The sequence below is a fragment of the Aptenodytes forsteri genome, unplaced genomic scaffold, assembly GCF_000699145.1.
Source record: "Aptenodytes forsteri isolate BGI_AS27 unplaced genomic scaffold, ASM69914v1 Scaffold97, whole genome shotgun sequence".
Classification (NCBI taxonomy): Eukaryota; Metazoa; Chordata; class Aves; order Sphenisciformes; family Spheniscidae; genus Aptenodytes; species Aptenodytes forsteri.
This window is the reverse complement of record NW_008795036.1, coordinates 1143826-1171234: the sequence shown is the minus strand read 5'-3', so window position 1 is coordinate 1171234 and position 27409 is coordinate 1143826. Positions and strand designations below refer to the sequence as shown.

Below are 27409 nucleotides of genomic sequence, written 5' to 3'. Positions count from 1 at the left end.
AAAAAAAAAAAAAAAAAAAAAAAAAAGGCTGCTCAGGAAGGAGGTAGGAAAACATTCACTTAACAGAGACAACATCATAATGAGAAAGAAAAAATACTATTGGACTTAATAAATCAAGGCGACTAAAGCATATCTTGTGAAGCACATTAAGTACAGACACTCCCGTCCATTCTGCTGCTGCTGCTCTGGAAATGCTACAGGCAGTTACACAAGTGCACTGTTCTACACTGTATTCAAGGCACTAGAAGAGATCTGCTCAGAGGAGGAGATTCTACAATCGTATGTTTAATGTAACCGCTCTTCAGGAACACATACACTCAAACTTCTGGATCAGTTCCCCAACACATCCCTACCACTCCAACGTAGGAAGGCAGCTGAATGCTTCAAAGCTGCTCACATACCCTAGGTGAATACTGTCGTGCCTCTTTTCCAGCTGAGGCTATAAAGGGGGTCCGATATCCCACCGATTCAAAGATTTAATCCCAGAGGCATTTAAGTTTCCTGTGGTCATGAATTGGTCTTACTGGTCTTTGGGAAGGAACAAAACAAAATCTCCTTGGCCACTCCTGACAGTTTGAAGAATCAGCTTATCTTACATTTCAGAAACTGAGTTGATACTATGTGCTCCACTAAATTTTTTTCTTTTTTTTTTTTTTTTTTTAAATGCTTGAGATCTCTTTCAAGATGGCAAGACAGGTGCTCTTACTGTTGGGCGACTACTTGCATGCGTACAAAGAGAACACAAAATGATGCCAGTGGAAGATGCTCAAGTGGACTTACTGACTTTTAAATGTGCAAGTAAGAACCAAGACATTTCAAGAATTCTCATTATAGGGAAAAATCCTCTCCAACACCAAAGAAGTTAGATTGTCAAAATGGGGGAAAAAAAATTAAGTGAAATCAGTTACTTTTCACAGATATGCAGTTGACTTTTTTTCTGTCCTATAAGGTTCGCTCTTTAGGTTTTTTTAACAGAGCACTAAAAACTATTAGGTCAATGGTAAGTCCCAGGGATATGCTACAAATACAAACAAATAACTGTACAGTGATTCCTCAAATTTCCAACTGTGATTCTTCTTACAAATTAACAGTTTTGTAAAGCCTGAATATTATAATCAGTATTGGTTAGAACTGAATTTCTGCTGGGATTTGAAGCCACTTGCAACTGGTACTACTCTTTGGGAATCAGAAGCCACTGTAAAGAAACGATGTCTGCAAGTGCTATTCTTCCAGAAGCATAAAACAGAAAAGCTGATCTTATGCTACAAAAAGCACCATAATAAAAATCTCAGTACTATCCATTTGTCTTTCAATGTGTAGCAGATGTTCCTCACATTTTACTTATTATGGGATTAAAAGGCAACTTTTGGGATTAATACCAGCATAAAATGAGTAAGTTTTGGCATATCATTTTCATGTATTTCTGGGTGGGGGAGAACCCAAATAGGCAACGATTTGTTGGCATGTGTACAAACAGCAAAGCAGAAAATCTCTGATCTCCTCCTGGCTGTGCAAAAGTCAACTTACAGTCCACCATGACTCCTAGCTGTAGGGAAGACCTGAGCAGAACATCATCTTGATGCTGACAATGGAGGGTCACCCCTTCCTTTTTTTTTGGCTGTGAAGACCTGCACCATTTGTAGCACTAGTGCTTCTCTGACCCCTCAATGAGCCAATTCAATTTATAATCCCAGCTCTTTCCACCCCCCACCATTAAATGAGACAGGCTGAATGGCTATAAATGCATGTTTATGGATGCAATGATAAAGCAACACTGTAGATTGCCCTGACAAATTTGGAAGAACAGGTTCACTGATGTATACAAACAACTCTGCGCTAAATGATTGGGCAGGTCCAACTACACTTTAGATTGCTGTCTAGTATATTCTTCAATACAATGAGTAACTTACTGGCAGGATAGCACAGAAAAAACCTAAATTGGGATTTACTTACAATGCTGATCACAGTCTACTCTAGCAAACACCACTTGATTCTTATCTGGATACTCTTCCTTAATTACGTTAGAAGCTTCCTCAAAAATAGGATGCAGCATTTGGCTGAAGCGGCACCTGTGGATAGAATGCAAAATCGTAACTTCAAAATATTAATTTGAAATATTTTAATTGATGACTCAGGGAATATTTCAATCTTTGAAGGAAAAAGAAAAAAAAAAAGAAAGAAAAGCTATTGGAAAAGAACATCTACTTGTAATCATCCCAGTAAATGACTGGATTAAAATAGGTTCAAAAGTAACTTGAATGATTCAGGTGGAAAAAAAAATAATGCTAAAGGAATATACAGTTCAAGATGTGCCCCCCTGCTTTATCTGCTTAAGAAACCATTTTAGTCAATTATAAGCCTTTAGGAAATATATTCTATTAAGAAAGTCTGTTCTTCATTTTTTCTACCTGAATTATCCCTGGGAAAGTAATTTTAAAAATATAGTAAAAGAAGTGACGTGGATTGTTGAGATTCAAATATTCACCAACAATCACTTTCAAGAAATATCACAGAGATAACTTTGTAAGGGTCAACAATAGAAGTTGTAAGTATTGCTTATTATATTATTGCTCAAGTTTGGTAGAATTTGAAGACTGCTATTACAGCACTACGAACAAAGAGAATCCCATGGGTCCCTTCTTCCAGTCATGTCAGATTTTGAAGCAAATCCTCTCTTTCTGCCCACGGAAAAGGCTGTAGGATTGTAAAGATGCTTTGGTGGCTTTGGGGAGTTTAGGGTAACATTAGTGCACAAACCCATTATTAATATGTCAATAAAATTATTTTATATTCTGTTCCTCTAAAAACATGGCAGAATTTTAAATTGAAGATGTATAACGGCATTGTAGAAGTTGTCAGAATGAGACCTCATGGAACAGACTTGCAATAAAACTGCCTGCACTGAAGCCGCGCTTAAACTTAACAGTGATAGCCTGGGGATGCTGTTATGACTTACACCAGCAAACATTCAAGTGAAGAGACAGGTTTTGCTCTCAAAATACAAACAGGGCTTAAGGCCATTTTCTGAAAGAAACCTGACTCTGGGCAGCACAATTGTATGGTACGCATCTATGTAGCAAGTATGTGTTACCTATGGCTTCCTTGTCCCTCATTCTTCTCCACCCTTACAGCAGAGTATCTACATCAACGAAACTGATATTTTCTCATTCAAAGGTCACGTTACATCATAGGCTGGCAGTACGCTATGTTGAGGGGTTACTACTGAATGCCTACATGTAACGATCATAATTAAGGCTGTAATGTTTTAAAGTTACGGCCTACTATAATGTGAATCAACTTGCAAGCATACGCAAATCTTTAAATTCAAAGCAAACCTACTCTAGAGAGGATTTGGTAACAGTGGGGATTGCAGAAAGAGCTGTGCTAATAGGGTCCCTAAAACAGGATGCTTATTACCTTGTTATGTCAAGTTTTAAAATACTGGTATCTTCCCTTTGTCACAGAAGTATCAGAACATGGATTTTTAGCGTCCTGCAGTTTGTCTTTTGCAAAATCAAAAAATGATTTTTCCATGGCAACACAGACCCCAAATTTCAGTGTATTAAATTTACTCTCCATAGGTTTGCTTTCCTCGGTTATCTTTAATAAAACCTTTTGAAGTAGTCCATGATCCACCAGGTATCTGCAGATCACAAACTGAAAATAACCATCTTAAAAGTTTAATTTATTTACTTATTTTAAAAGGCATCCTTGATAGCATAATTCTATACAGAACAGGTAAGAGATTAGACCTAGTTTCTTACTTAACTAGTTACTTAGTTGTACTATCATCATAAAGAAAGACATTTCAAACAAATAGCTTACTTGGTAAACAAATGTAATCTCTCTAAAGAAAAATTCTATTGGTTTAAATGTGCCTAGTATCAATTTAGTCTGTGGTAGCAAATGAACAGATGCAAACTAATTGAACGTAAAAATTGTCTATAAAATGACAGAGGTATATACAAAGGTTATTAAACTGATTTAGATTGGTATGTCTATCTATGCAAAGTTTAAATGAAGGCATTAAAAACATCTTTATTGAGAACTTCATTCTATATGAAAAGACTGGGTATGAATTTTTCAAAATCACTTTTAAAAAACAATTAAAATTAGCCTGCTACTAGTTGAATGAATTATCAGTAAAGGCAAAGTGTAAATTTTTCATGTAAAGCTCTGTGCGCTTGCTATTTCTAGGCCATACAGACCTACAGACTTAGACATATAGTGGGATGTGAAAGAGGTGAAAGGAATCAGAAGTCTAATCACCTACACGACCTTTGATTCTGAAGGCCAGCTTTTTATGCTCACAAAGCAAAACAGCAGGGAGAGGAATATTTAAAGCGTAGTTATTTGGCTTATATATTGCTTTACACTATAAAGCTATTTATATCCAAGATTGCTTTAATCAAGGAAGACAAAAAATTAATTATTTTTCTAACTTAATTTTCTATATTAATTTGCATGTTAAATTTTATTTTCTCTGAATACTTTTCTGGTTTCTTCCTTGCTAAAGAGTCTTCTAAAAATATTAATGATGGAGCAGAACAGAAAGTTTAAAATTACTTCTTACACAATAAAAAAAAGGGGTATGGTGTTTAAATTAATTCTAACAACAATTTTTTTTGCCCGTTTTAAAAAAAAAAAAAAAAATTCAAGTAAACAGTTCCCTCTAAGTATGTCTTTCACAATGTCTAACCGGTCTGGCCCCAAATTCTTTCCTTTTCCAGTTGCTCAGATTTCATCCCTCAACCATAATTTCTCTAGTTCTCCATTGGAAGGTCTTCCAGATTAGAGAAGGATTTATTTTTAATTTCAAGTCAAGGCTTTTTTTTTCTAGCACACATGCATGGGACCAACACAGAAGAAAATGGAAAAATGGAATATTTTGGACTATCCTATGTTAAAGAGCAAAAGGTTAAAGAAATCTGTCTTGCTAAGGCGGGGGGGGACGGGGGACGACGGGGGACGACGGGGGACGACAACACGACACCAAACAAACAAACACAAACCCCTGATTACATAGCATGTTATTCCATACTACTATAGAAGCCTTTTTCCTCTGATAGGAGCCCTGAATGAAACAAAAGATGGCAGAACAGCAGAAGGGGAAGTAATCAGGACATGAAAAAACAAGGAAAGAACTAGTTTGAAAGCAACACACCACTGTATTCTCTTTTAGAAAACTATAGCCAAACATGACAGTTTTCCGAAGACAGAAGTTTAAACATAGAAAAAACTTGTATAAAACTTACCAATCAGCTTACCAATCAGCATAAAAATAAACTAAAGCAACATCTGCGTTGTCTGAGAGGAAAGAAGAAGAAAAAACCCAATGTCACATTGTGAACCAAACTTCTTTGTGCTTTTATCTGAGATTATAAAAATACGCACAAAAAGTATAAAAGCAAGTATTTCAAGATTATACAGCATACAGCTTAGTCTGATTGCTAGAAAACTGCTAGGATAAATCTTATCTGAAATATAATCTATATCAAATGGGAAAGTGATGAAAGAGGCCTTCAGTCAAGTATTTTATTGACTTTATTGATATATTAGACATTAAAAACGTCAATACTTAAGGTATTAAGACACAAAAGAAGTAAATAAGTGACACATGAGACAAAAAGTAATTCTGGATTTAAAATTAAGGCATTCAAAGGCAGAAGGTGTACTCTAGTATATCTTTTAAGCATTATCTAGATTATTCCTAAGTGTTAAAAAACAGTTAAAAGCTGAAATGTCAACTATTTGGGTTAGAAAAGTGATCAACATGCAGCCTGTCTGTGCAACTTGCTCTGGCCAGTCCTTACCTGCCTTAGTTGCTAGGAAGCTGGATACTAAGGCAAAAGATAGCAGAGAAATCTTCGGTCCCCCCAAAAAGAAAAACGCTAAGGGACACTCAAAAAAATGCAATACTATAGGGATATATATGATGAGGTAGTAAAATAATGCTCCTATGTGTTATTTTTCACATACCAAAAAAAAAAAAAGGAAAAAATGTATCAGAACTAGAAGGACAAATCCCCTGCTGAAAAATAAATTGTGATCTTTACACAGTATAACAACCATGCTGTAAATTGATTTTTATTAGTAGTAGTGGCATAGACATTGAAAAAAAACCTTGAAATAAATACTGGAACTATAGAATATCAGCCACAGCTTTATAAAGCAGAAATGTTGCTAGATGAATTTGCACTATTGACAAAGTTACAAAGCAGTTATGAGTGAAGATTAAGATGTTGGAAGCCTGGGAAAGACAACATGCTGGAAGAGACAACTCTTGAGAAGGCTGTGAAAAACTACGGTTTGATGAAAATTATGGTGTTAAGATTTTCACTGTCAGCAAGGAATGCAAGTGGTGAACAGGAAATTAACAAGCACAGAGAAATTCAGTGTTACCTCCAAGGCACGAAGTATTTATTAAAAGTAATAGGATAAATTTTAAAAGTACTTACACTTGGCATATATTCCTTTTTATGAATAACATTTTACAAAAGGATTCTATATTTTCCACTGGATAAAAGGTATTTGCAAACAGATCTTACATCACCTAATCATACATTTACTACATAAAGCAATCCTGCAATAGTAGGCAGATTCTAGTGCAGACCTAAATAAAAGAATATAAAGATTTTTTTCTGAATATATTTGAAACAATGTAATAGCTTTTTTCCTGTGAAGACAACCAGATACAGGCAAATTGCATACTTTTCAGACGAAAAGCTTTCAGACAAGGAATTACACATCTGTTTCACTTATGAGTCTCCTTTCTATGAGCCACCAGAATCAGGACAATGCTTAACCTGAGGAAAAACATAGCTGAACAAGCAAGATACTTAAGGCCCATCACCATGGGTTTCAGTTGCTGCTATTTTTTGGGGAACTTTTAAAATACTCTCTTGACAGGTTTTGGTTATATAATCAAGCATTCCCATCTGCAAACAAGATACCAAGTATTTTTCTTAGACACTTCAAACCCTCATTGAGATTACAATGAAGTAATTTGTTAGGCGATACAGTAGTTCACACAGCTAATTTTGATCATGGGCATTTAATACTTCTATGCCGATTGCAATTCATATTCTCAATGCTAAGGTATGCATATTCATTTAATAACATTGCAAGATTCACACAGATACGTGACTGTAGACATAAAGAAAAAAAAAAATTCAAAGTACTCACTTAAAATGTCATCTATATTTCCACTATCTAGTCTTGTTATTTCACTTCTTGTTGGATTAAAAAGCCAAGACACCTAAAAAGAGAAAGCAAACCAGTCATGTATGTAAAGTTTCAGCAATAAAGTAGTAATATATCTATGATTTTAAATGTTGCAGATCAAAAGCTGGAGAAGAACAGTAAAATAACTGTAATTCAGTCAACACATTTCAGGTGACAGCAGTACTACAAATATACAAATAAACACTATTTACAGATATAACATACTTTCACAGTTAAAGCAAAATTGGCTATCTCTTCATACGATTCTCTATTATGTTGGCATAAATGTTACAGGTAAATTTTGTACCTTTAAGAATAACTTCTATTCATAAATTCACTCTGAAGAAAGAAATGAAACCCCCATTTTTGCCACCTAACAATCTCACACAGCCCAGAAGCGTGTAGGCACAGCGGTTTCACCCAGAGACAAGTAATTCCTTCTGTCACTTACAGGGCTTGTCTGGCTAAAAAGCTTCTCATTAGGTAAAGCTTGCAATTGCCTCCATTTTTATTGCTGTTTTAGAAAACAGTTTCAATATATCTAACTCAACTAACTAGTCTTTTATCTCTTTCTGTATTTTTTCTTGACACTGCTTCAGTCCCAGCACGCAATTGGCTTATCGGACTATAAAAACTGAGACACCATGTCAGCCAGATCTTTTAATTACAAAGCAACACATGTATTACTCTTAATGCAACTATCACAGCAATATGCAGTTTTATGGAAGACCACTCATATTCACTGCAACAGGCCCAGTTCTCTTATCTCAAAATGTGGCGGGGGAAAAAGGGGGTAGAGTTGCTAGTCTATCCCAGGTGAGAGAGATATCAGTGAGTTACAACTTATTTTTGCTTTGAGACAAGCATGCAAGTTTTTGAGCAGGACAATACAGATTCTGGTCTGGGACGTGAATGTTTCCATCCTGAGCAACCTGGTCAGAAAGTCAGCACTTCTCTAAGCAGGGCCAGGGCTTGGATGAGATGCCTTCCAGCCTCATTTTCCATGATTCTATGGTTCCATCTATCCCAGGTGAGAGAGATATCAGTGAGTTACAACTTATTTTTGCTTTGAGACAAGCATGCAAGTTTTTGAGCAGGACAATACAGATTCTGGTCTGGGACGTGAATGTTTCCATCCTGAGCAACCTGGTCAGAAAGTCAGCACTTCTCTAAGCAGGGCCAGGGCTTGGATGAGATGCCTTCCAGCCTCATTTTCCGTGATTCTATGGTTCCATTCATGGTTTCCGTGATTCAGCTGACAGAGATGGCAGGAAAGGAAAAGGAAGGTTTTTGGTAGAGAACTGACAGGAACGCACAGGTCAAGGAGCCAGGTAGAGACCAGAGATTCCCAATGACACCTGAAGAATTAGTCCTTGCATTCAGATGTGGTGGCACATGACATACACACTATTGACATTCCTGGAGCCCTAGTTTACCCCGTGCAGCTGCAAAGAAAATCTGCCTATGGCTAGAGAGGCAGAGCTGACGGCTGCTTTTACCAAAGACACCAAGGAAAAATTTAGCTGGAAGCATAAAGAGCATCCAAATAATGCCACACAGAGCAGCGAGATACAAGGATCTCAGTATCTATGGAAGAGCCTGAGACCTATCCCGGACCTATACTAGAACCGTGACTACAAGCAGCAAGCCCCTAGGGCACACTCGTCTTCGACATTGAATTAGTCTTTTGATAAATTGTAACCAGCATCAAAGTTTTCTAACATTTGTTGCAAGTGTATATCAAATATTGGCCTCTCAGAAACATTAGCCATACTGGATGCCTGCTTTCATTAAGATTAGCTTCAAAAATTGTGGGAGAATTCTGCAGCAAGACATTGTCATAGCTCGGAAACTGTCACTGTAAATGGCACATAGGTGAGATTTGCAGCAATCATTTTCAATTGCTTCTGATTTATGGATCACTAAACACTTTTCAGTGAAAATACTGATCCTTTCATATTTCCCATATAGAGGCCACTGGGTAGCATATACACTCCATCTTACACTACAGGCTGAAAACACACCAGCTGTTGTAATACAAAATATGTACCAGTGCTTCTCACTTGGCAATTGGACAAGATACTTATCCTATATGCAAGTCTAAGACCTGTGGTGGAGTTTGCACAGCCTTCCTGTGGCCCTTAAACTGCATGACACAAATGTCTGAACTGTGGCTTTAAGATGACTGTATAGAAACAAAACTAACAGTTGAGCTGTAAGGTCCATAGCCGAGACTAACAGCATTAAGACATGGTCTGCCAAAAAATATCTGATTAAGCAAGCTATGCAATGCACAAGTTGTGGCAGGCCAGTATTGGGGAAGTTCCTTTGAAGATGCCAGTGTTGCTGACTGCTGAGCAGCAAGAAGGGATGACCCTGCCTTCAGTCTCTGCAGAGAGATGCTACATATATAGACCCTGGTCCACATCGGTCAGATTATCCCCAGATGTGAGTGACAGCTGACAGCAATCATCAGTGCAGATACCTCCCTATCACCCCCTGGGTGGTGCATGGGATGACAACTTCCAGATGGTGTTGCTATGGGGAGGTGCTGGTACATTTGTAGTAATGGGTCAGTTAAGCGTGTGAACGAGCTGGCATGGTTTTTGTTCCTACGCACATGCTGTTTTGTTGCAAGTGTTAGGTTAGACATAACTTGTGTACAATTGAAGCAGTAGCTATGATTAACAATAACAGTTGGAATATTGCTCTAGGCCATAAAGGACAGTGTAACTCAACATTCATTTCGTTGGCTGTCATCTGATCCTACCACAGGTGACTCTGCAAACTCATCTAAGTTCCAAGGCTTCAGCTGCCTTGCAAGGTCTCAAGAACCTCTGATCGTACCCTTGAAGACCACAAGTTACTAATCCTGCTTATAATCTTGGACAATGCTTGTTTACACAGAAAATCCACACAAGCCTCTAGAAAGCAGGAACTTTTTAGCTGCTGCACACAGCTCTGCATCAGCATTCATACTCGGAAAGAATTTCCACAATAGATCTTGGTGAAACTATCTTCACAGGAGCTCAGCTGTTCGTGTTGTCTCAACATACCAAACAGGTAAGATATCAATTTCTTAAACCCACATGGCTTTTTCTAATACAATTTTACAGCAGCAACACAAATCTTATCTAATAGAATAAATTACACATAAATTAAACATAACATAGATAAGCATGTTATTTGCAATCAGGAAATAGGCTATGTATTCAGCAGATATACTTAAATAGATCAGGAACTGTAGTTGCATTTGTATATTGCTACAATACACCTTAACTTGTAATGCAAATATTTAACTGCAAAATCAAAGCACAGGGCTTACTAACCAGTAAAATCCTCTACTAGACTGTGCTATGTGCAGAAAAAGTAAATTAAAACTAATACTTCTTTACAGCATGAATAAAATTTTTGATTGCTTTCTTAATTTTTTTTGTGGAAAAATGTGGTCCAAGCTGCATGTACTGAAACAAAAGACCCCAAACTTTTTCATATATTGAAGGTGAAAATGAAGTTAAGCTGTGTATCCTATTGCCCCTTTATATTAAACACTAGTGGAAAACAACTGAGACTAAGAAAGTCTTTCCCAAAAGTTGCATAAAACCTGAGATAATCGAAATACTTTTTCCACGAGAAGTATGAAAAACGCTATTCTGTCAAAATATATCACAAACACGTTCTTAAACATTTTATACCAACTAAATAATTGTGGGTGCCAAAACCTTCATAGTAAGTAGATAGACTCAGCAGAAAAAAAGCATTCCTCTAAGAAATGTCAATAAATATGCAAGACTTACTTCAGCTGAAGCTTTCATAAAGGTATAATGCCCATAAGGAAGAAAACACATCCTTTTGACCCAGTAATCTTGCTGTTCCATGAGATGCAAGAGGGTTTATGGTATTACTAGTATTAATATTTAACATGAAGGAATACAAAGTCTTATTTAAATTGCTAAGAACCTACACTGTTTTGAGAATATTTTCTGACCTTTGATGAGGCCTGTGCTTGATGCCCACGGGCGGGAAAACAAGACATTTTTGAGGAAATCATTTTTGAATGTCAGCTGCACACTTTATAAAACAGGTATTGAACGTATGTTCTGAAAAAACATACTGGCTAAAAATAAGAAAAGTCTTCAGAAGTTTTTACTTTTAAATGCAGACGTTGCATTCCACTGGCCTACATCATAAGGACAAATGAATGACTGTTCATATTTGTATCTGGGTAAAAAAAAAAAAAAAAATTTCCAACTGACCTCATAAGACAGCTACAAAATTGGCTATGTAAGTACACCTGAAAACAAATCAGGTCATTGCCTTTATATTGGATAAATTAGCTATATTTTTATATTTGTATTTTTTTAAATGCTTAAACTACTAAAATCTGAAGGTAAAACTAAGTACTTACGAAAGAAAAAGATTTCAAAAAAAAAATATAGTAGAATATTAAAATCCTAAATACTTGAGTGTGAAACTGTACAAGTTAGATAAGCATGTTTATTATCTACTCACAATTGTTTAACACTATAGAAAAATGACAGAACAAACTATAGACTAAAACAAGTGAATGCAGAAAGCTTATATACACTTACAGAATACATTGCTGAGGGGAAAAGAGTCAGGAATTGAACAATGCATTCACAAAGGTAAAATTTAGCTCATATGGGAGGGAAGAGGAGGAGATGGCACATGTATTTTTATTCTTCTGGTCCTCAGAAACACTGTCAAATAAAGCAGGAATATATCAGCTCAGGTTCCTAGAAGTTTCTGAAAACAACACTGCTCATGTTTTTACTGGGAAGCTTACTTAGTACAGAAATCCTAGCATTTCGTATCCAGTTTTGATCCTTACTTGAAGTTAGCAAATGACTTAGCCACTTCTGCCACAAACCAGTACTAATCGCTTCTGAGGAGTAACTACAAATTAGCTGACGTTTATTCTGATTTTTTCTAATGGAAGATCTTAAAGCACTGCCTGAAAGACAACATTATCCTCCTCTGCCACGTGGCACAAGGCTACGCAAGCAGCCTTACACAAAACAGAATGCCTGGACAAAACCCATTCCATTCACCCCCAACAGCAGACCTCTGCCAGACTTCATATCCCTTTTCCAAAGAAGAAATAAAAGCGCACCCGATTTCAACTCATCTTCTGCTGACAGTGTTGCTGTTAATAGCCACTTCACATATTAATGAAGCTCACTAGTTATTCAGGAGGTTTAGGTAAACCTTTTATCAACATTTTACTCTTACCAATTAGTGCTGTTAGTTCTTTAATTGCTAAGTAGACAGAAGAAACAGGCCTATAGGTTTAGTGGCATTTCTTTCCCAAGTTTATCATACTTTATTCACCACTTTCTTGCAGAAGTTTAACAGTTTAACTGTGGACAATCTTAAAACTACAAGACAAGAGAAAAAAAAAAACAGGTCTGTTGCATTTTAGTTCTTCGTTTCTTTATTTTTTAATTCACATAATGAAACAGAGGTCCTCATTTCCAGACCAAACTATCTGAAGAATACAGAAAATCTATTCTTGAGCATTCTGATTTCTAATTAGTACTACACCTGCAAGGCAGTCAACAAGAACAACCTTCATTTTCACTTGCTAAACTTTCCATTTACCTTTTCCTCCTGCTGGGAAATCCTAAAGGCACACAACTAAACGATCTTTCTCCTCTACCACAAAATCATTTTACGTTTGGCAACCAGCTCTAGCCCGCATCTAATCCAGATTGACATGTCGAAGTTACTACCTGAAGTCCTAGCCCCACAGGACTCTGCGGCTGACTTTCAGTCCCCGAGTACCTTTTTCTTTATGCATGCCGCTAATCTGCTGCTGCTCTGAGGTCTGCATTAAACTCCCGGACAACAGGAAGCAGACAGGTTTACAGCCTGCTGTAGGATGATACAAATTGAAAGCAATCCCCGGAGACAGCAACGCCGTAGCTGACAGACATTGTAAGAGCTCCTGAAGTTTGGCTTCAGAACCATCAATCAGGAGCATCTTGCTGGCGGCATTCCCAGAAGCCCTATAATGAACCACAAAGTTCAGAGCAGAGAGAGATAATAGTAAATAGAGAATGGTGCAGAAAAATAAAAAAAGAATATTATTCACCCTCTCAGCAAGAGCAGTTCAACTCTTAATTGTCACCACTTGATTCCAGACTGTGCCTGAACATTTTCATAATTTAGACTAACTGCTGCCATCCCTATTGATTAAGCACAATTTTTATTAGCAATAACAGCTACTTTCATTATAAGACTATGAGACAAAACTGCATTAGTTCAAAACACTAACTAATGATCTCTTCTAAGCTACATTTAAGTTTTCAGAGCAATTTTTAAATTGGTACCAAAAAATCCTTTTCCTATTATTTTTCTCTCAAGAGCCATAATTTAAATTTAATCAGGGAAATTTAAAACACTCAAAGGAAGCTACTGAAAATAGATTTAAGGATTGCAGTTACTAACTTCCCGGATTTTTTATATATATATATATATATATATATGAAAAGTAAACTTATTTCTTTAGCCTTGATAGACAGTTCAATTTTATAATGATTTAGCCAAACAGTGCTATAACTGCACAGAGCTAGGTAGAGAGACCACCATAGTAAAAAGAGGTAGCGTGGGGTTTTTTTTCCCTCCACATATCTTGTCATCTACTCCCATTTTAAGTGTCTGACAAGAATACTTGGTGTAGGTACGTGTATTATTAATATTGAAGAACTTTTTGCCGATGAAAACGTTGGAAACAAAAAAAAACCCTACCATTCACAACAGTATCTATGAAATTCCAAATTATATTGATTTGACACTCCAAATCAGGAAATAAACTCACAGCTAATGGTTCCTACAACTGAACTTAACACACAAGCAAAGGAGATGTAGGATTGTCGTGTATGACTGGGAATGATTCATAGCCACAGATATCTCTCAGTGGTCTGTTACCACAGCACTGAAGGCCCCCAGAAAAGTGGGTAAGTTAACCTCTCAACAGTTTGTGAGCTATTATTAGAAGACACAAGACGTTCATTCAAAAAGTCCATTGCAGAGATGAAAATTAAGCCTCATTATTACAACGTGCAATTCAATGCATTGCATTTTTCCCATAAAGCTGTTAATAGCAGAACCATGCACCCAAACACCGTTTTAAAGCTTAAGTCTCTGGGCATAAACCTAAGGATCATTATCTGTTATAGAAACATTTAAGTTAGGGCTCAAAAAAATGACATGAGGCCTGTCTAAACAAAAGTCACAGAGATAAGACCAGTAATTTATTTTCAGTTGAACTGTTTCTAATTTTCAGTTATTTCTCTTGGCCTGGAAAGAAAAGGACAATCTCCACTCAGGGCCATAACACACTGGTTTCCGTGTCTTAAACACCCACTTAGAGGCAACACAGTCCATATACCTACAAAAGATGTAAATAGGTGCCTGAACAACGATATTATTAATGAATAATGTTTAGAGTGCTTCGCATCTTCAGATATATGAACTGTTTCACAGCTTTAAAGCCATGAATTCAGCTCCCCAGGAAACTACTAAAAACTCTGAATCTTTAGATATTTTATTTACCATGCTGCTTACTCTTACAGAAGAAGCTAGAAAGAAAAGAATTATTTGTACAGCTTTTTAGGAAAAAACCCCACAACCTTGTATTCTGATAACTTTCTTTTACATATCTACCAATTGCTCTGATTATCTGGCAACAACACAAGGATTCACTTTCAAGAAGGAATAAAACACATAAAATACAAATGCAGTCTCCAAAATGATTAGCGCAAGTTGTTACTGTTGCTGTATATGAAAGCCAGCACCCTGAAGTTTCTGAACTTGTTAAAGCTGTGATCCAGCAATGGTAAATAAAGGGTTGCTTTGTCTTGTCTTGTCAAGACTTTGATAAGGCTAGCAGAGCAGAATAGTTTGCTGCGCCTTTTCACTACATCAAGGAAAAAGGCATGTTTTCTATTTTGGCTGTTGCTATTACACATAAAACCCATTACCAAAAATGTTCATCGTAGAGAGTTTAAACCTTGGAGGGTGTGTACTCGTAACGCCATTCCTCATGTCACAGATCACATATGTAGCCTTGAAATGCAAATAATTTCTCAATACTCTCCTCTCAGCATTTTAAGATGTCAGAGCCATTTTTGCACTTAAAATATTTTGGAAATTATTTTGATGTGTAGCAATAGAGAAGAAATTGTGAGTCATTTCAAATAAATAGTCGAGTCTAAATAGAAGGCTTATTAGGAACTGTGTTTTGAGAGCCACATGGATCATTACAGAAAGCAACATACTACCCTGTGATTCACTATGATCTTCTACAGTCTTTCCGGTGCCCTTTATTCTAGTCTTTACACACAGGGCTACTACAGAACGAGACACGAGATTTATTTTTTTTTAATAACATATATATATATGTTTTGTTCATTCCTGGACTAGCGATGAAAATTGATAATAAAATGAAACCAAAACTTTTATGGTATTCTGTGGAAGGAGTGGCCACAGAATTCAGAATCTCTCCTTTAAAGCGTAATCTTGGAGGAAGAAACTGAAAGCAGACGCAGCGTTTTCAGGAGAAACAGCATTTCCTACGTCACGTGAACATTTGCTACCCTGGAATAATCCGAAGGATTTAAAGTATAAGTGGTTAACTGAATTTTCCACACTTGCTGCCACACACATTCTACTGCTTTAAAAATAACACACAATTTCTATTTTGGTAGATTTTAATACATATTGAGATTATTGTTTAACAAGACAAAAATCACCTTATTTCAAGTGAAATGCTCAATTTCAACACCTACTCGCTTTTAGCTGCTTGTCTTTTTATTAGCCATATCATCTATTTGCAATACTGAATACCTTTTCGCCCTTCTGCTCCAAAACATCAAGTTATCTATCTCTTTGCGGTATCAAGGAAGGTGGGAAGTTTAAGCAAAGACAAGCCTGTTCAGTTTTACCTTTCAGGCTGGAACTTGTTTTAAAAGTAGGTATGAATTACCGAAACCAACTGCTCAAATGGAAAAATAAGGGCTATCATAAACACTTATAAACTAGCCCTCCATGATAGAAATACCTAAGCAGCAATTTAGATAAAATAGAAAGTGCAGCATTGGAGAAATCTGCATTTCACATATTCTTATCAGCAGTTAAAGATGAAGTACCACAATCCTGTGGCTCCAGAGGTGCAGGATCCACACTGCTTTAAATTATGCAGCTGAGGCATTGGGTTAAAAAAAAGCAGTAAAACTGACAATTAAACAAGCAAAATAGTTAAGTGAAAAATACAGCTAGGGTCATTCTCCTCACCCAGTCTACCCAAACAGAAGCAAAACATACTGGTATAACTGCCACTCTAAAGACAACATAAGGGAAGACGACCTGACAAACCAGTGTCTGGTAACACTGTTTCAGTTGTACCGTCAATATTAGTGCTGCTGCCTGTTTGTACTTCCGAGTAACAAAATCGGTTTGAAAGCATAGAAGCACAGCCAGCTTGATTTGGCTCATCCTTATTTGATGCTGAAGGCCATGATGATTAGAACTAAACAACGGAGCAACACTCCCAACGCAGAGCAGCAAACGTATGGATGAAAATTAGCAGTTCAAGTTAGTCTTACCCTCTTCCAGTTTTAGCATTACACGGTCATGCTACACCCTGCAATGTCAGTCAGAACTAATCCACACATGAATATGCACGCAACCACCCCCATTTATTAACCTCAGATCTAGAGCTTTTAGCAACAATACTTGTTGCTAATACAGTATCACTAAGACCCTCCTTGTGCTACAGATTTTTTTTCTTCCTTCAGCATGATTGAGATGCTACATTTCCTCAGATTACCTCCTAATATTTCAGCAGGAGGTTAAGGTTTTGTGCGACTATCAAAAGACAACTACAGTACTTTGTGACACAGCCATCTGTAGCGTACAAAGCGTTTGTCCATACATTAAAACCATTTGAGATTCAGTCCTGTATTGCTGCTGCTCCTCCCTCTTTTTCTGAGGGATCAAAATGAGGAAGAACACCTTAGAATTTCAAAATTATAAACTTTCTAAAATACAATGGGGTTTTGTTGCCTCAGTTTCCCATTCCCTTAGCATCAGAACTCTGAACTTTAGAACAAATCCATTTAAAACTTAATCTAAATTTACGTTACTTTCATTATTTTCTTTTCTTCATTCCAGGCAAATTTGTGATGCACACTCCACAAATGTCCATTCTACACATGCAAACTACCAATCATAGTATATTAAAGCTCACTGGCAATCCATTGGCTTGTCTTTAACAAATGCTTTGCCTCAATTTTTAGGTTAGTATTTATTATTTGCTACCTTAAAATGACATATAAGAGGATAAGGGAGAAGATCTTTCCAAATAAGCAGTAATAGAAATAGTATTCCACAGCTGCAAGCTAATTGACATTTTGGCATTGGAAAAATCTAGAGGGGGGGGGGGGGGGGGGGAAGGTGGAAAGGTACATTTTACAATTAAACCATTGGCTATCTTCTACAGAAGAACATTGATTAAAGCAATGCTGCCTGAATCTGCAGAGAAAAATTCACCTTTGGGACTACAGCTGCATGTGGCTTGAAGAATGAGTGGCTAATTTCAGACTGCCTAAGAGCTATTTTCTTTCTACCCTAAACAGCTGCTAAGGGCCTGCACATAAGCAGTCAATTTATCCTGGATAACTCTGGACAGCAGAAGAGTAAATAATGCAGAGGACAGGACACATGCCACATATTTTGAAATGCACAAAAGAACACGATACAGAGATACCCCGTTGCTGGTTTACCTCCCCCAAGGAATATTAACCCTGCAGCTTCAGGCTGACTCCCACAAAAATATTCAAGCAAGTATTCCAGACTGATCCTAAAAATAATATTAACACATTCACATGGTGCAGTGCTTGAACTGGTAGCAAGTATCAGGCACGCTGGCTCTGCAGTTAACCGGCTCCATGTAGCGAGCTTACCGTTCTCAACATAGAGGACTGCTACAACCAAAATTGTTACTAAAATCCTCAGCAAGGTATCACAGCTGTGTATTGGCTTATTTTAAAATAATGTTTAATAGCTATGTAACACTAATTATGTGTACATATTTGCACTGGTTTAGCAAATTCTGCTGGCCTATGCTGACAGAAAAAATACTAAAAAAAAAAAAAAAGAAAAAGGCCTCTCCCCCCTGCAACGATACCTTCTTAACCAAAGCAGTTTTAAATGTCATTCAAAGGTAATTCCTGAGAGGCCCATACACTCGCTGAGCTCCCTTCACTAATTAATGGATCATTAGTAGGAAAGAACCCCTAACTGTTCACCCCCTGCACCACATACTGTCTTAATTACCTTTGTGAAGCAACCAATTTGCCTTTCAGTCATTCTGTCCAAAATCCCAAGTGAATTGACTCAACACGGGGGGTGGGGGGGAAGGATTTTCATACACACATTTATGAAAATCCTTAATTTTTATGACTGGCAAAGAATTTAGGGGCTAAGTGTTTCCAGCAAGATTTAAGAAAGGGGATTTCAATAAACTGTAAGAGACAGAAGTGGTAGACAGTGACTAAAGGAACAAAAAGCTCTTCTTAGGCTTACAAATGTGGCTACATCATTGAAAAGCTTTCCCTTTGTGAAGCTTTTGAGAAAGTTAATTATATCATCACTTCATAATCACAACATCTATGGGAAACAGCAAAACACTATCACAGCTGTTGTTTTCTTTCTCGAGACCACTGAAACAGGCACCTACTCCTTGCCTTTCAAAATACTTCCTTGCAGGGTTAATGAACAAGTTCTCTCCATGTTTATGCTCAATTGCCACACGAATCTACCTGGAGACGAAACGTAAGCTTTACTGCCAGTTATCTTACAACAGAGATTAGATTGCTTTTCTTCTCCCCACTTCTCTTCACGAATCTGTAAAAATAAAAACAAAAAACCTGACATCCTTACAGACTATTTTTGTTTTTGGATGAACCTCAATGAGACACCCGCAGAAATCAGGCAAGAATCACTGACGCCAGGCAAGACAGGAGGCATGCTGGCTGCAAAAAGCATGCCAAGGAACCAGGTAATTTACTATACTCTATTTCTAGGGCTCTACCTTCTGCTCAGGTTCCTGTTTCATGAACACCATTTAGGATACAAAGTTTCAGTGATTAAAGAAATCCATGCCATAAAGAAGTATCTTCCTTTGAAACTGAACGCAGCAAACCATATAGCTGAAATCTCCCTGTGGGTTAGCATATCCTTAATTTTGGTCCCAAAGTGAAGCAGCTGGGAGACTCCAGCACATAAAATGTGGTAACCTACTTCTTCCAGGAAACAAGCCATTGGGATCTCCAGTGTTTCATTTCATCACCACTGTTGATGAAACTTTCAGATATAGCTCACCAATGACTGGGTCTCACAATAATTCCTATGTATAAACTACTACGATACTTATTTTTTAATAGAAAAGGTACCGTGCAGAACCCTGAAAAAAAAGTGACAAGAACTGAAGACACTCAGGTCTTAATAACAATTCAGTCCACTCATAGAACATGGCTCTGAAAGCCAAAAGGGCCCATGAAAGCCTATTGATCTTCAAGGACAACCTTTCCAAAGCACAGAAACAGTGCACTCCACTGTGCAGGAAGCAGGTATGGCAGAAGACCTACATGTGTTAACAGAGAATTTCTGGATGAGGTTTTTTTTTTTTTTTCAAAGAAAAAAAAAAAGGGAGTGAACAGAAGGTAGAGGTAAGAAAAGAAATACTTGGTAGGAGTACAGAAACATTGCTTGAGCAGGCAGGGTGAAGTTGGAAAAGCCCAAGCTCAGCTGCAGTTGAAAGTAGAGAGGGATGTTAAGGGTAACACAGAACGTTTCTACAGGTATGCTGGCAACAAAAGGAAGACTAAGGAAATTGTAGGCCTGCTGCTCAACTAGCAGCGGACATAGTGACAAAGGACATGGAAAAGGCTTAGATACTCAACGTCGTCTTTGTCTGATTTTCTACTGATGAGGTCTGAGCCTAGTAGTGGAGTACCAGGGAAGAGAAGCATTACCCACGTGAGTGGAAGACTAAGTTAGAAAGCTCTTAAGCAAGTTGGACATACACAGAGCCACAGAACCAGACAAAATGCATTTTCCTGGGTCCCCAGGAAGATTATGGAGACAAATTTTCTTTCCAGAAGCCACATCCATCCAGCATGGATTTAGAATAAGTAAATCAATATGACTGTTTTCTGTAGCGAGATGATTAGCTCTGTAAATGAGGGAAGAGTACTGGACATTGTTTGCCTTGACATTAGCAAGCTTCTAACACAACGTCTTAAAGTATCCTTAGGCCTAAATCGGTGATATACGAACTGAATAAGTGAACTATAAACTGAGTGACACAGCAGCTGGACTGCTGGGCTCAGAGGGCTGTAACCAAAGATACCATGTCCAACTGGTCTCTAATGGAGTTTCTCCAGATCAATATTGGGTGTAAGGTTTGTCTTTACTAATGACCGGAATGATGGAACAGAGTGCCCCCTCAGCAAACTTCCTGAGGATACTGAACTGGGGGAAGTGGCTTATATACTAGAGGGGAGGTCTGCTATTCAGAGACCTCAATTACCTGGAGAAATGGCCTGACAGAAACCTCATGAAGTTCAACAAAGGCAAAGTCCTGCATCTCAGGTGGAATAACCTCACTGGGGCTGGCTGGGAGCCAACCAGATAGAAAACAGCTTTGCAGAAAAGGTCTTGGGGGACAAGTTGAACAGGACTCAGCAGCACGCCCCTTGCAGCAAAGACAACTGCATACTGGGCTGCATTAACAAAAGTGTAGCCAGCAGACCAAGGGAAGTGATTCTTCCCTTTCATTTGGCACTTGTGGGACCACATCTGAAGGATTCTGTCCAGCTTTGTGATTGCCTGTAAAAGACAGACATTAACATATGGGAATGAAGTCCAGCAGATGGCTACCAAGATGAATAGTGGCTGGAGAACAGGGTATACAAGGAAAGGCTGAGACAACTGCGTTTGTTCAGCCTTAAGAAGAGGAAGCTATTACTGCTGTTACCAACGACCTAGTTGGAGGTTATAGAGAAGGCAGAGCCAGACCCTTCTCAAAGATGCACAGTGACAGGGCAAGAGGCAATGGACACAAGCTGCAGCTCCGAATAGATTTTTCGGATAAAACTTTCAACAAGGTTTTGATCAAACACCAAAACAGGTGCCCAGAGAAGTTGTAGAACCTCCATCCTTGGAGGTATTCAAATCTCAGCTGGGAAAAACCCTGAGCGGCCCCATCTAAGTCAGTCTTGCATTGAGCAGGGAGTAAGACCAGATGACCTTTAGAGGCCCCTTCCAATTTAAATTGTCAAACTTCCAGTGGCAATCAAAAACCAAAACTCTACAACTTGACCCTATCAGGTAAATACAGCGAGACTCACAATACTCCTGTTCATCAAAGCTTTCTTGCTAAAGCCAAACTAATGTAGATCAAGAAACAAGGGGAGGGAAGAAACCCAAGACGTACTACAATAAAAACAGACGAACAGGAGATTTACTGTGTTTACCAGAAACCTTGGGCTGCATATACAATTACTTGGGAACCAGTTATTTGCTGAAGGTATGCATAGAGCACCTGCATTTAGATGATGTTCTGTCCTCACTGCTTTCAGCAGTTCAGTCGGTATATGGTTTAAGATACAGACCACTGCATTTTGCTTAGTGCCACTGCAGCCAACAAGATAACGTTTATGTTCTGTCAGCTACACAAAGAGCAGATCTTGTGGATCACTACCAGATTAAAGAAAAGGTGTATGTGCATGCATGTGAAGGAGCTTCCAGGTTTGGTTCATTCCTAGAAGAGGTTGCAAGTACCAAGTGCTTATCTGGAGGGCACAGTACTGGAACTTTGTACATGTTTTAACAGCATGAATGGCTCTTAGCTGTAAAGGGCATATTACCGGGGTAGTCAGTTTCTCAGTAGTAGCATACATGAAAAAAGGAAAAAATAGGAACTCTCTTGCAATGTATCTTGTCACTTTTTGTAAGGCAACTTTTGTTATCACCAGAGCCTAATTTTATATGGACAGGGTCCTACAGCTGGTTTGGAGAAATACAGCATCCTGAACTGGCACTGAAAAAAATATTCTGAGTTAGTGTTGAGTATAGCAACAGCCTTACAGAATAACCCTTAACAATATAAAATGAAATACCTGAGAGCTAGTAAATTAAAATAAAGTTAATCAAACTTCTAAAATCTCAGTTATGAACTTTTTTTTTTTAAATTAGACTATATGAGCAGTTGACATTAACAGTTTTGAAAATTACCTATGTTTCTACCAATGGTTAGCATGCTTCTGATGAATGAAGACACATCAGAGAAGAAAGAAATGCAAAGGCAGAACTCTCAGAAGAAAATCTCATCTCACTTCCCTTCCTAATTCTCAACAACACACCTGTCCTCCTCTACTTCTCAGGGGACCTTTCTCCAGTTTAGTTTTGGAAGAAAATGTTGCTTAGGCTCTGACATCAACACCCTATATTGCTTCTGCTTAGACTCCCAAATGTTCCTCCTCTAAATCACTGAGAACTCACTTTCAAACAAGGGCGGGGGGAGAAAAGAGTTGGGGGGGAAGGTATTGCTAATGCATCCAAACCCACTCCATTATTGAAGCACCTATTACTTGAAAATATCTCTACACTCTCTTGAAGAGCTTTTGAAGAAGTTCTGGCATAAAATTTACAGCGTATTTGTATACTTGCTTTTCGCATGAGACACCTCCCTCCCTTCAAGCAAACAAAGTATCTGGAAACTATATAAGCGAGGCTTACAAAAGAGCCTGAAAGGTGAACGATTGATCCTCCTGAATAGCAGCATATAATCCTTAAGTCTTTCAAAAGAAACAGGTTTGATTAAAACACAGGGGATAACTGCTGCGCATGTATAAGAATAACCAGTGGTAATTCTGCTTTCCCAAGAAAGCAGTATGAAGATGAGGCTCTTGCTTAAGAAAGCTGTCCTGCAAAAAAAAAAAACCCAAAGCAGATTATGGGAGAACAGTAAGGATATCAAAAGAAAATGAAGGAGTGTGCCACCACAGAGTTCTTCAGCTGCCAGCAACAGGATCTCTGACATCCTACTGTCAATAACTCATTCATACATTTTCCAGTGTTGTCCAAGGCTTCTGTCTGAAGAATCAATTCAGTTTCTCCCCTCTTCCCTCCTGAGCACTCCGAACAGGAAACTTGCCCATCACATGGCATAGCAAGAAGAATGCAACTCTTCTTCATAGCAAGAGCTTAAGCTTCCCCTCCTCCCCCTCCACCCCCAACCTAGGGAAAGGTCCTCAGTTAACTACTATTTCACTCTTTAGAGGGCACGACAGCTGATGGACAACTCAGAACTCCCATGCTACTCTTGGGGAGAACCCCTTTCATTGTTCTCTGAAATTTGCCTGTAACTACAATCTTTGACTAATGCTCAAATTCAGAATATTACATTTTGAGCAGGATTCCCAACTATAAAATTTGCTTGTTAATACATACGTGGAGAGAGGCAAATGCACAGAAATATGCTCTATACATTGTAAAAATGTACAGGAAGTTCCACTTCTCTTTGGGCAACTTACTACAGCATTTAACATTAACTTAAAAGACATTTTATTTCATTTTACTTTCACTATTTGGGTACTTGGTGTCATATTAACATGACACAAAAAGCAGTGGCAATCAAATAACAGAAATATTACCCTACAGTATTTCTTCCAATTAAAATTTTAATAGGAAATGCAAAAGTTCATTGACTAGTGCCTCTTCTAAGTTACTGCTCCTAACAGCTGCAATTGCATTGCTATATAAGTAGTATTTTGAAAGCTTCACTAAAAATATGAAACATTATAGTGTAAGACCAACTGTAACACTAGATATTACCTGCCAATGATAAACTGCATCAACTTACAGGGTAGAGCATACATAGTGGGGCTACTGAATCATAAATGGAACATAAACCAGGCTTCCATAACCCCCCCAAGTGAAGAGAAGCTACTACTTATTAGAAAACTAGGTAAGCTTTAAGACTCAGGAAACATTCCAACATTTCGCATTCTCAGAATACGAGCACACAAATACGCTCTTCCAAAGGCGTTGCCAAGTATGTTAAGAAGTTCTCAGTTTGTCCAAGACACTGTTCCAAACAAGCTACAAAGAAAAGGTACAGTAGTGGTGTTTTGAAACCTAATAAACCTCCACAGATCAAAGTGCAAGAATTGGGAAATCCTTTTACAGTTGTTTGAGGGAGAGAAAAAAAAAAAAGGGGAAGCAAAAACCAGAGAGAACTTCCCCCTTCGATTCCACCACTATCGGTTGGTGGTTTCCTCTAGTCACATCTATTCCTCAGGGACACTGTGCATGAGCCTCCCAGTGAAGTACTGAGCAATATGACAAATGTCTTTCATACATATGCAGAAGCAGCATATGCAACAGAGCGTCTTGTTCTAGAATTTTCTTTATAGGTGAAGTATACACATCTGCAAGTAGAGGCAAACATACAGAACGATCGGCTCGGCTAGAACAAGGCCAAAGAACCACACCTTGTCTTAGAGGAGAATGTGATGAGCCATGGTCCCGTCAGCATTTATTCCACTGTCTTGGATTCATCTTAAAGATCTTCCTACCCACTATTAAGCAATATACCAGCATGGCAGAAACATCTTAATCTATGAGCACAAGGGGCCACATGACATTACTATGCATCTCTCATTCCAGTCTTGCGATCAGCTGTACACGATCCTCTACAGCCTGTGCTGTGCGCTGCTCGCCCTTCCACTCAGCTCCAGTATTGCAGAGGCAGGGGTCATACCAGTCTGTACTTCCCCCATCCTCTCTCCAGCCCCTATTTGTCTTCCAGCAGCCCAGTACAATGCTAGCACATGAGGTTGAAAAGTTGGAAGGGAAAAGGGTTGTGCTGTGACTGGTAAGTATCCCCGCAACACCTTGTGCTGCAATCTCCAACCTAGTAACCCAACCTTCAGTGAGACCAGGGAGAAGAATATTAGAGTGAGACCCAAAGCCCTCTGAAATTTTAGTGATCTCCTACTGTCAAACTTCTTAGACAAAAGAACTTCTTTTGATATTGACATTGTATCTGTTCTTCCTTTTGCAGCATTTTAATTCCCCCATCTAGAAAAGAAATATGCTTACCCAAAAGTCTGGAAATTTAAATAATTTTTTTTAACTTCATTGCTATTACTAAGCAAGACCAGCTTAGTAAGTTGTTTTCACAGCTACGTATCATTGTATCCTGTTTTAGGAACCACTGATGTAACACTAATAATCTCACTTATCCACAAAATATGCCAACTGCCATGCTCAGAGGCTCTGCTACACGGCACATCCTTTGGATGCAGAGCAGAGTGCTCTCTCAAACCTTACCAACCAAGACCACGGTTATGTTGCTAGTCTTAAGTATTCATGGCTGTCGGTAACAAGAAAAACAAAGTTACCAGAACTTTAAAGCCAATCTGGTACACCCTACCACATTTCTCCAAATGCCACAAGAAAACAGACACCATACTTCATAAAAGAGTTTCTCAGCTATTTTAAAGAAAAAGGATCCCTCCCACTCCCAGTCTGCTGAGGACAACTTTTCCAAAACTCTTAACAAATCTACTAAAAGCAATGATTCATTGGCTTGATCCAAGTATGTAACTAGGCACCTTACAACACAGGGCCACGTCTGATGCTGAAGAATTACACAGATAACATTACAGTGTTCTTTTTTTAGAAAAAAAACAACTCTGACCTGTATTCTTCTTGAGGTTTTATGTATAGTTCTTGTTAAACACATCAGAAATTGGTTTAAGTGACTCATACACAAAGAAACAGCAACTAAAACATGGGGAAATTTCAGATCTTAGCCATTTCCTATTTTGTAGTTGGCAGACATAGACCTAACTGATGCATATTAAATTTGCATTGATCAACTGTACCATGAAGAAAGAAAAATGCTTTCATTAACTCATGTCTACTTTTTCAAACTTGTACTTGCCGATTTAAATGGCATTTTAAAACAGTACATGCTCCTTGGTTTTGCTCATTGGAGTCTGTACTTAAAACAATGGTGAAAACCAACCTAGCACATAAGCAACATTGTTTTAATGCACAGATGTGACTGGAAAATATTAGGTTCTTCATCTTAGTCTCTCATATAGTGAGCTAACACACTATAAATAGTCACCTATATATAGACATTTCAAATGTGTTTTTTCAAACCCTACCAATCACGTATATTTACTAACCCTGAAACTACAGCAAGTTTATAACAATTTAATCAGAGCTTATCCAGGTAGAAGTGCACATTTCAAAGGGATAAAGAGTACTTGTTCTGTTCATCAAGTACTTGTCCTCGCATTTCTGACTAATTCATTCATTAGTAGTTATGTACTTCCCTTTGGATCCCCAAAGGTCTATCTACCTCCAATTATTCCTTCATTTTCTGGCCAATTTTATTCTCCCAAATGTATAAAATAGATTGATTAAAAACATTAGTATCTTAAGACCAAATCCTATTAAACTTATTTACACAAGTCCCCTTTAGCTCTGCAAGTCATTTACACTATGAAAGGCCCAGAATCTGGCCCAATACAATTCTGGAAAAGTAAGAATCACTACACATCAGCCTGTTTAAAAAAAATAGACAGAATATAACACAAACAACTTATCTCCACAAAACACATGCATCAGTGATTGAGTTTCTGTGTGTGCAAAGCCAGAAGGCGGCTTAGGTCATGCATGTAATGCCAGCCTAAAAAAAAAAAAATGCTGTAGTCTGACAACTAAAGATAAACGTGACTGCTGTGCAAGACAGCTCAGGAACTTTTCCCAGCTTCGGCCACTGAGCTCGGACGGGATTACTCTGCTGCAGGCATGCTCATGGAAAGGGCGCACAAGCAGTCCCGTCCTCGCTCGGGCACGGGAACCCGCTCCCCTCAGTTTAAGGGCGGCGGCACTGAAACACGGGCGACAAGCGGACTCCAGAGAGGCAGCGTTAAGGCAGTTCCCTCCCGGCAGCCGCGGCTCCCGCTACCGCCCGAGGGGCTGCGCGGCCCTCCCGGGCCCGCTCCCTCCCCTCGCTTTCCCTCTTCGGTTCCTGAAGAGGGAAGGCGCGACGCCGGCCTTCTCCGCGGAGAAG

The 27409-nt window shown here is 38.3% G+C and overlaps 1 protein-coding gene across 1 annotated transcript in view; it reads right to left on the bottom strand.

Moving 5' to 3' along the window:
* The window catches only part of ERP44 (endoplasmic reticulum protein 44), a 40032-nt gene extending 26804 nt beyond the window's left edge, over positions 1–13228 (bottom strand). The window contains exons 1-5 of the mRNA XM_009276683.1: positions 13030–13228; positions 12568–12623; positions 7186–7258; positions 5268–5307; positions 1954–2069 (exon numbers count right to left, since the gene is read on the bottom strand). Of these exons, the coding sequence (XP_009274958.1) occupies positions 1954–2069; positions 5268–5307; positions 7186–7258; positions 12568–12623; positions 13030–13228 (484 nt within the window). The remainder of the gene's footprint in view (positions 1–1953; positions 2070–5267; positions 5308–7185; positions 7259–12567; positions 12624–13029) is intronic.
* Positions 13229–27409: the final 14181 nt, after the last annotated feature.